Genomic DNA, 10,277 nt, shown 5'->3' with positions numbered 1-10,277 from the left:
CAAAGGCAAAGGGAGAGGGGGGCTGGGCTACACCCGAAAGCAAATGAATTTGTAAAAAATGGAAAATTTTGCCCAAATTATTGGTGAAATAAAGAAGAATAAAAATTTAGCCCAGCCCAAAATTTAATCTTAGTCCAATTAATTTCATTCCCAACCCAAACCCAATGTTCAATTATTCAAAATTTAGCTTCAAATTTAAATAGTTCATTTATAATCAAATTAGTTTCTAATATTAGAAATAATATTTTTTATTAAAGTAAAGATAAATGACTTATTGTAACATGTTACATGTTTGACTAAGTTTAAAAGTAATCAATTTTTTCTAACATATTTTTTCATTTATTACTTATTTATTCTTGTGAGTTAAAAATTTATTCGATCACGAAATGGATGTTATAATCAAAATAAGTAATATGCTCTATATTTACTTTTATCAGTTAAAAATATATTTGTTAGAACTTTGTCATAAATGTTAAAAAATATATCTTGACCCATTCTGTTATTAGCGTTTAGAGTTTAACCTTTTAAACTAAATCTCGAGCAGTAAAGAGCATCTATGAAAAAAAATTCAATTTTTAACCCACCCTAACATATCTTCCTGGCTCCATCCCTGTGCTCAACCATGGGGGTATGCATGGGTAATTTGTAAACAATGGTTCCTTATTTGAAACACTTTTTAAGAAATTTTCACTGTGAGGTCCTCTATTTGTGAAAGACGCTGCTGAATTTAGAGGCTCTTGTGTTGATGATGCAATTTTCATCTCTCTCTCTCTCTCTACTGTCGGAGACATGTCGGAACCTATTGCCACCTCCTGGAATTTCTGTTTTTCTGTCATCGGATGATTGTTTCATGAAAATCCTGAAGAGGGAATTGGATTTACATTCGCATAGATGGAAGTAGTGTTTCATTGCCATATTCACAATCGAATCCAGAGTTTTTGCGTGGTTTTGGGGTATTGAAAAATTAGGCGTGCGCAAAGCGAGAAAGAAACAATTAGTGTACTAGAGTTGGCCAATTGTCAAAGATAGGGACGATGCCGGAGGCACAAAGACTGCCAGAGCTAAGCATGTCGAAGGTTAAAGGTTTGGGGATAGAGGTGGCAATGCTCGGCCCTTAAACACATGAACTCGGCTCGTGGCTCGTTAATAAAGAGTCGAATCGACGAGCAGAGATTTAACAAGCTGAGCGGCCAAGCCGATGAGTCGCTCAGCACGTTTGACATCCCTATTTGAGGAGGAAGTGAGTTTGATGAGCAAGGAGGATTTGACTTGGGGGAAAATGGGGAGAGAGAACGTGATTTTGGATTAAACTTTGTCAAGCAATATTGTAAATTTGACGCGATCGCCCATTTCATTACGGTTCCTGAAGATTTATGCCACTAATTTTTGTACAAAATGGTTTATTCACTCTCACATACACTTCGACCCCACGTGAAATAAAAAAAAGTCAACATGTGGCCTCCATCCTCCCATTGTAAGTGTAAATAAACCATTTTGTACAAAAGTGTTTGTACATCTAGTACTCTCCAAAATTGAATATGTATCTAGTTATTAAAGATGGTATAGGAAACTATCGGCTAGCAGAAGGTTCGGGACAATTAACTATCATCTATGACTACGATAATATCCTCAATAAAGCTATCTATACATGATAGTGTTACATATGCACGCGAAGGTGCATCCTTCGGTCGATCGCAATTCAAATCGGCCGACAATGCACACTTGATTGGCCAATGGCATGCATGTGTCAAGTTACCTATACAGGTAGCATGTTCCTATTATCTTATCCCATTTCACAATCTGTTACATACATAAATCTCAAAAGCTCTCCTATGCTACTGCACATATGGTTTGGCTAAAAGAATTATATTTTTAGTAAATTTTGATAAAAGTTAATGATATTTATAATTGAAAAGTTGATAAAAGTGATTACATAAAATGTCTGACTAAAAATAAATTTGTGAAAAATGACCAAAACAGATGTGAATTTGATACAAAAGCTTAATTTTTATTATCTTTTCTTAGTTAGGGGTCTTATTCAATTTTTTTAAGGGAATATGGACTAAACATGAAATTTTAATCATGACCTAGCACTAGATTTTATTGAAAATTAATAAAAGTTATGAGTTTTTTTCTTCAATTCTTTCTAACCAAATCCAATTTTAATTATGATCAAGCATCTACTACTTGATTATATTGTCAGTGCATCAATCTTTTTCAAGGTCATCTACATCAATCGAATCAGTGCTTCGCATGATTATTGCCGAAATCATTAGGATATCATTAAGACCATTAAAATTGTGGTCTCAATAATAAAGGTATTGCTACACATATATTGAGATGTTCATAATAGTGTCATCCCCTCACATGAAGGAAACCCATTTCGAATAAAATATAAATTATTCGAAGTGAGTCCCTCTCCATGTGAGGAGAATATACACCGTTATAAACACCACATTATGTACAAATAATATATTCAAAATAACAAAGACCACTTGATGGTATGTTGAAATCATCAAACATTGCATTGAAGTCATTAATGTTAAACAATTCGTTATAATCCATTTGCAATTGTAACAATATATAGTTTTTGTTTGATTCTCGTTTTATTGTAAGAATACAATTTGGAATGGTAGATTAATGAAAAATATTTAATTAAAAAATAAAGAAATTTTTTTAATTTGAGTGTAATGTTATTTTATTGAAAAAATGTGTAGTTAAAAAAAAAAGAAAAAAAAATGTATTTTGAAAATATCAGTACCAAACAAGGACATAATAATAGAATAATATAATTTATATTAGAATTGAATGGAAATAAGTCAAATAAAAAATATAAAGATACTAAAAACTCAAGATTACATTACATCACAAAAAGGTTAATTGCGAAAATGAAAATTTCTACAATTATTGTAAAATACAGGAATTATAGGTTTAAAATGCAAAGAGAATTATGGCCAACGGTCATAAAATACAAAATGTGACCATTTGGCCTTTGGGTTGGCCAGCCAGCCCAACGGTCACATTTTTCTGCTCAAGCCAGTTCGTGGGCAGTGCTCATGTATGGACCCGAGCGCTTTAATTTATAATTATTTATTTTTTATTGGCTCTGCCCTCAGCTCATCTCTATGCTAGCCGACAGCGAGTGGCTCGACTAGTTTGTCACCCCTAGTATTACCTGGTCTAACTCAATCGATCTAATACTATACAAAATATTTCTGCTAAATAAATATCAAATATAATTCAAGTAAATCTAGGAAAAACTTTCAAAAATTGAAATAACCAACAATCAACAATTATAAGACATGCGACGAAACAGCATTTGCATAACATGTCTAAACAAGTATCTCACACATTCACCAATACAACTCACTTAGCAGTAGTTTCAACAAAGAAATTTGAACTCCACAAACGTTTTTTTCTCCGTATTAATAAAAATCTTAAGCTTTAAGACAAACAGAAATTGACAAGGACTTGGAATGCACTCAATAACACATACAAAGACCAGAAGGATTCCAAAAACATGATCTCCAAATACACCTCAAGCCATTTTCATCCCTTATCCTTTTCTTCCTCAGGATTTTTCCACTCTCGACTGCACAGATAGAAAGCAGTCATCTTCAGTGGAAAGCTAGTTCTGGTTCTTGGGTTTCTCCGTGGCCCTGGGAGCTATGAACCAAAAGAAAGGTGTTACGAAGTTCAGTGAATATCATATGCTATATCACAACAGAACTGTATTGTAATGAAGTTGTTCAAATTCTAAAATCGTAAAATTTCTCAAGTTTAAACAAAGACTAAATTTTTCCATTGTTGCAGCTGTTCAATATCCAATGATAGGATTCAAATTAACTAGGCACTATGTTCGCGAAGTGCACTGTTATTCAGTCCAGCAGCATAACATCGGTTCAACATAGTTAACTCCAAGCCAGAATTTGTCAATTTACAATAACCACTAGAATGTTCTTTATACATATCCCAATTTAGGCAATTTCATTGTCCACAACATTTCAATTTCTTCGAGCATTTAAGTCTCATTCACATTATACTGCCATTTTTAAGATATATGCAATATAAATTATTTGAACATAAAATGCAAAAATTTCAACAAAATTTATTAGAAATCACAACAACAAAACAAAGACAGGCTCCAAAAACACAGTCTGATGACTTATTTTCATCCCCATTCCTCAGTATATATTGTCTTCGATCTTTCTAGTACTTGTCTGTATGGCTTCTGTAAGTGTCCAAAATAAGAAGCTGCTATGCTGCATTTATGCAAGGATAATGTTTCTTATGGATCTCACTGGCGAAAACTTGAGCAAGCATGCCTTTAAAAGACACAAATTTCACAAATTGGAGCTCTAAACTGTTTAACAAACAGGCATAAGATGATTAAAAAAATGCTTACCTAATCCAATAGCATCAGAGCCTTTCATAATTTTGAGCCTCTTGCATGATTCAATAAACATCCTATAACAGAAACACTTATGAGCAACATATGAAGAGGCATAGGACCTTTAAAATAAATAAATTGTCATGTCCCATGTTCTCTAGATTCTCCTAATATTTATTAAAATTGTCACCTACCAGAATTATCTAGCCAGTTGAGGGAATCATCTGAGCACTTGGACAAATGTCAGGGGTGTTAGTTGAACAGGCACCACGTATAACTTCATTTAAGAAAGTATCAATACTAGCAGACATTTCATTTAAATATAAAAGTCAATTGTGTTCCCTATGTTTTTTCTACACGTCACACAAAAATTCCAGGAATTGAACCATGCAATATGGAGTCCAAAACTCCCTAAATATTGTACCCTCCAAGCTATTTTATTTATGGATAACATTTTCAAAAGCTGTGTAAGTTGTACAAACCTTTCCACGAGGAATTCAACAAACTCTTGAACATATATTGTCATTCAGAAAGGATATAGAAAGTTGACAGAATCACACATTGATTATCCAACCACGGGCAAAGAGAAACAAGTGGTCAATAATTTTGGAAGAAGAATTACCAATGACAGCCAAAATACAATCACAACAAGAGAGTCTAAGTAAATACTTTAACTAAACCCCTGAGGATAATAGCATTATCAAGCAACATGGTTTCCCAATTCTGTTGTAGTCTGATTAATCAGCAAAACAACGCGCCAAAAAAATACTTATAATTATTTGCTAAAAATAAAAGGAAAAACAAGTAACAATCTTATCACCAAATATAGCTTATCAATATGGCTAAGAGCTCTTCGTAGAAAAGGGAAATCGTAACATAGAGCACAAGGGAAAAAAATGATGTGCGGGGAAAGTGGAATCCATTTCACTAAGGTTCCTCTAACTCTCGTCTAGCGCATGTGACTCAATTCACCAAGCTTAGGGTTGGTTAAAAATACAGCCAATGGTTATGAGGGTTGCTGTTTGTGAGGCCCAGTAACCCTACGAATGTTGGAAACTAGGCAAGCTAACTCCTCTTTCTGGTTTGTAAAAATTCTTTTGATTATCCCCGTATTTTGGAGGTAATTTACAGGGCTTCTAAATTGACAAGGGTTTATTAGGCTATTCTGAAACAGGTAGTTATATAACAAGTTCATGTATCTTATTAACCCCCAGTCCATCATATAAAGCAGCTGAATTTATCTAGGATATGTTACTAGTGATATAGAAAATGAAAATAAAAGGCAATGAAGCACAGAGGAAGAACCCATACTTCCCAAACTTGAGGAATTAAGAGGTTATATTTATCAAGGCTTTTTAGGCAAAGGGGACCCAAATTTTTTATTCATGCAAATTCTCTTGTTTACCTTCTGATTTTAATTTCTAAAGCTGGCTAATGTTGACAGTATCATGTAAGCACAAAGTTTACATCCATGAATATCAAATAGTAAATATTACAATCAAGTAGAACAATACATTATCGGGATCCTATTCTATCTGTTATTGCGATAATACGGAGAAAGTGGCAATATAACCATAAATATAAAACAGGTAGAACAAGAAACTCACTCCCATGGGACATCTCCAACAAGCATCCAGTCACCATCCTTATCCTCGAACGTAAGCACATAGTCTGATCCATGCACAAGATCCTTGAACTTATTCTCGCCCAGCATTTCCCTACCTGGAGCTTCCTGGGATCCACATTGTCCTGAAGCCAATATACAATTATAACTACTGCATCACGTAAAACAAAGATTGAACAAGTTAAAGATTCGATTGGAACAAAAGCTTACTTATGGTAAAGCACATGAACATTTTCTCGAGAGCAGAAGAAAGTTCTTGATATGTGGAATATACAAGGGTTTATTAGGCTATTCTGAAACAGGTAGTTATATAACAAGTTCATGTATCTTATTAACCCCCAGTCCATCATATAAAGCAGCTGAATTTATCTAGGATATGTTACTAGTGATATAGAAAATGAAAATAAAAGGCAATGAAGCACAGAGGAAGAACCCATACTTCCCAAACTTGAGGAATTAAGAGGTTATATTTATCAAGGCTTTTTAGGCAAAGGGGACCCAAATTTTTTATTCATGCAAATTCTCTTGTTTACCTTCTGATTTTAATTTCTAAAGCTGGCTAATGTTGACAGTATCATGTAAGCACAAAGTTTACATCCATGAATATCAAATAGTAAATATTACAATCAAGTAGAACAATACATTATCGGGATCCTATTCTATCTGTTATTGCGATAATACGGAGAAAGTGGCAATATAACCATAAATATAAAACAGGTAGAACAAGAAACTCACTCCCATGGGACATCTCCAACAAGCATCCAGTCACCATCCTTATCCTCGAACGTAAGCACATAGTCTGATCCATGCACAAGATCCTTGAACTTATTCTCGCCCAGCATTTCCCTACCTGGAGCTTCCTGGGATCCACATTGTCCTGAAGCCAATATACAATTATAACTACTGCATCACGTAAAACAAAGATTGAACAAGTTAAAGATTCGATTGGAACAAAAGCTTACTTATGGTAAAGCACATGAACATTTTCTCGAGAGCAGAAGAAAGTTCTTGATATGTGGAATATGTCCTGAGATCCACCTTCCTCAAATAAGGTGCACCATCCATGCTGACCTTGACAAATAGAGCACCAGGAACAGGTTTGCCATCAACTTCGTCATTGGTCTTTAAGGTTGTGGCGAGAGTATTCTTCCTGAAAGATCTGATTGGAGGCCAACCAACCACCTGAGCCCTGCAAAGCATGAAAGACTCGATTAACAGTTGCTTGCCTCAGACTTTTAAACAAGATTTCACCTAAGAATAATTATTTGTTTTCCTTGTTCAGCCCATAGAGATTCAAGCACTTACTTAGCAGCAGGTGCACTGTTGTTATTGTTGGAACCATTAATCTTGTTATGGCCTTCCTGTAATGTTCTTGTAGGCAACTCTTTCTTCATCGATGGCTGAGACCCAGATGAATTGTTGGATAGAATCACATTTATCCCAGCATTGCCAGCTAACTTTGCCTCTACAACAGACTGAGGAGTTCCAGAGTCGGAACCAGTAGCATTAAACATCCATTTTCCTTCAGTAAAAACAGAACTTTTTATTTCAGAGAATCCATCCACAGTGTCTGAGAATCCTCTTTTGTTTCCAGAGATAACGGACTTCTGCATCAACGAGCAGATTCCATCCTTGGAAGGGAGCAACGGAAACAACTGCTTCTCGTCGAGCTTGCCTGAACTCAGTAGAGTGAAGTCTGAATCACGTTCTGGGGATCGGGATCCAGGAAGACCAAGCCTCAATTCTGTAGCCTTCAAATTCAAATTGTTCTTGTTTTCCTCAGACATATTGGAGACTGCTGAGCTGTCAACTGAGGAACAATCCGACAACCCCAGATAATTGCGTTCTTTCAACCCCGAGCCACTCTGGGTAATACAGTCCACAGATGCTGAAGATGACATCAATGGAGCATTAACATGACCACCCCCTTCAACACCCAATAACGGAGGAGACATAAGATCAAAGAAGTTTAAAATTTCCTGTGAACCAGCTAAAAATGATAGAAGTTTAGTGTTTCGCTAACAACTGATCAACAGCATATACATCCAGACTTTGAAAACTATTGTTATAAAATTCTATTTCCTGAATTTTCTTACTGGAGCCTTTTAAAGAAATTATTGTTTTTGTTGATTCACTTTCTAAGGCGAACAAATTCAGATAAATACTTAACCCATGCACCACCAAGGATGTAGTTTTGATAAGAGGATTAAAATCCCAAAAATATAGATGAAATATAAAATTGTAATGTCCAAAGTCCACTAAACGAATTCAACATAATCAGAAGTTGTCTTTTAATCCTTACTAAAATTCCAGAAAAAAAAAGTTTTAAGGACAATTAAACAACACACAAATTGTTGCGAAGAAGTAAATATAAAATCGGTAAATTTTGCCAACGAAAACTCGTGATCCAAAGGAATAGTTGTTGAAAAAAAAGAAAAATTATCAAGTCAATATATACAAACCCAAAAAAAATTGTAAGACGTATAGCTACCCAGAATCCGGCTGTTTTGCTAAAAGAAATTTTATTAATAATTACGTGACACATGCATAGGTAGAAAAACATAATTTCTAACAATTTTTTCGTCAAAGAAATACTGCAATCGTCAGATAAAGGAAAATATACAAACAGAATCTCAGGTTTTCGGAGTAACTATAATCAAAAGAAATGAACCCAGAGATAATCTGAGGAAAATAAAGGCAAATCTGGAAGGTTCAGAGAATCTAAATAAGAAAAAAAAAATCAAGGATACTAGCTGTAAAACTAAACCAAAAAAAACAAAAATAAAAATAAAAATAATACACTAGCTTATAACCCACAAAAAACTCCTCAAAATTACAAGATCCCAGCTCAGTTAGGTAAACATCAAGCTCAAAAATTATGAAGTCAAACAATTAAGATAAACCAAATTGTTAGGAATTATGTATGTTACAAAAACTAAAGCATATACCTGAAAAATAATCTTGAAAGTTGAATACAAACAGCACAAAAAGAAGATGAGATTTAGAGATTAAACTGTTGGAAATGTACGAAACGCAAAGCAGAGAGAGGAGTTTTAAGGTCCCTCCATTAAGCAGAAAGCTAAAAACAAAAGTAATCAGAGAGCTGTTTTTGTTTGCAGAGAAACTCGAAGCTTGAAAAAATATTAAAAAAAGAGCGATTCTTTGGGGGCTAAAAAAGAATTACGAAGAAAACTTGGGTACTTTTTTAAATTCTTCTCTGATCAACGGCTGATGTCGATTGCTGTAAGTGAATCGTGGCCGTTGAAAGTGATCAGATAAACATAATTACCTGTTCGGGCACGTGGTAAATTGTGACAGCTAATTATGCCTTTTTACAGTTCCATGAAGACAATTCTTCTGGTTCTTACTTTCTGGTCCTTTGCTAATTAATGCTAGTTAACATGAAATGACGATTTTATCCTTCCCTGCATTTGGACGGCGAATTTACCTTTTTCTTTTTGTTGTTGCTTGTTGTTTGAAGGGGGAAAAAATGGTATTTTTATCGGTTGTAATGAAAGTTCAGTGAAAAATATAATTAAATTAAAATTTAGAATTTTTGTTGTTGGATATTTTGGTAAAGAAGAGCAGGGATCTGCTTATTTTTGGTGAAGCATGAAAATAACCTTCCATTTTGTATTCTTTTGTTTTGGTCAACTTGAAATCAATGCAAAAGGAATATTTTTGTTCTTTTATTAATTAAAAGCATTGTTGCTACGTACATTTTGATTCAATAAACATCACCACGAACTTCATAAGTAGTGAATCGACATCGATTAAAGGTTAACTCTTTCATTATTATTATTGTGATAGAAGCATAATTTGAATTACTCAGTAATTGCCATGCAAGTAACGAAGATAAAGTTTAGCCAAAAGGAGTATCAAATTCAATATCTCTAAAACTTATTGCATTTAAATCAGGTTGCGAGTCAAATGATGAAAGTTCCAAGTAGCTACGATTCTCACGACAAACTCCCCGTCACATAGGGTCCAACATCTCAAAACAAGGGCAATTTGGGAAATGAAAGATGCCCACTTGCAGCTTGCCAATTTAATTAGTTGGTTTTCTTTTAAAAAAATAATAATAATAACCTCAACAAATCTCAGCAATTTTTCAAATTTTATTTCGATATTTATTACAAATGTAAACTTTAGTTATAATAGTAATAATAATAACAAAAATAAAGGGGGGTAATATATTTACCGTTAAGTCCAAGTGGGGAAGAAATAGATAAAAGAAAAAAGTTAAGGACCTATAAAGAAATA

At 34.1% G+C, this 10,277-nt stretch overlaps 1 protein-coding gene across 5 annotated transcripts; it reads right to left on the bottom strand.

The window, feature by feature from the left end:
* Positions 1 to 3,270: 3,270 nt before the first annotated feature.
* LOC111380428 (auxin-responsive protein IAA9-like) lies at positions 3,271 to 9,185 on the bottom strand. 5 transcript variants are annotated; one of them, XM_023003989.1, is made up of 7 exons: positions 8,963 to 9,185; positions 7,320 to 8,004; positions 7,030 to 7,203; positions 6,225 to 6,277; positions 5,998 to 6,139; positions 4,406 to 4,467; positions 3,271 to 3,666 (listed from the first exon to the last, which is right to left on the bottom strand). In XM_023003989.1, the coding sequence occupies exons 2-7, from the start codon at positions 7,967 to 7,969 to the stop codon at positions 3,629 to 3,631; spliced, it is 1,119 nt and encodes a 372-aa protein (XP_022859757.1). In that variant the 5' UTR covers positions 7,970 to 8,004; positions 8,963 to 9,185; the 3' UTR covers positions 3,271 to 3,628. The 5 variants fall into 5 exon arrangements, with proteins under 5 accessions (XP_022859757.1, XP_022859756.1, XP_022859758.1 ...); XM_023003988.1 differs by lacking the exons at positions 5,998 to 6,139; positions 6,225 to 6,277 and adding an exon at positions 6,750 to 6,891 and having other exon boundaries at positions 6,977 to 7,203; XM_023003990.1 differs by lacking the exons at positions 5,998 to 6,139; positions 6,225 to 6,277 and adding an exon at positions 6,750 to 6,891 and having other exon boundaries at positions 6,977 to 7,203; positions 7,320 to 7,993; positions 8,963 to 9,157.
* Between the last annotated feature and the right edge of the window lie 1,092 nt (positions 9,186 to 10,277).

This window comes from Olea europaea, unplaced genomic scaffold (assembly GCF_002742605.1).
Source record: "Olea europaea var. sylvestris unplaced genomic scaffold, O_europaea_v1 scaffold2142, whole genome shotgun sequence".
Lineage (NCBI taxonomy): Eukaryota > Viridiplantae > Streptophyta > Magnoliopsida > Lamiales > Oleaceae > Olea > Olea europaea.
This window is presented reverse-complemented; position numbering and strand designations above follow the sequence as displayed.

Bases quoted from the DNA above. Each gene is read 5' to 3' on its own strand.
- LOC111380428 (XM_023003988.1), bottom strand. From the start codon at position 7,969: ATGTCTCCTCCGTTATTGGGTGTTGAAGGGGGTGGTCATGTTAATGCT. The intron at 7,204-7,319 runs GTAAGTGCTTGA...CATGCTTTGCAG, and splicing joins AACAGTGCACCTGCTGCTAA to GGCTCAGGTGGTTGGTTGGC. The intron at 6,892-6,976 runs GTAAGCTTTTGT...TATTGGCTTCAG, and splicing joins GTTCATGTGCTTTACCATAA to GACAATGTGGATCCCAGGAA.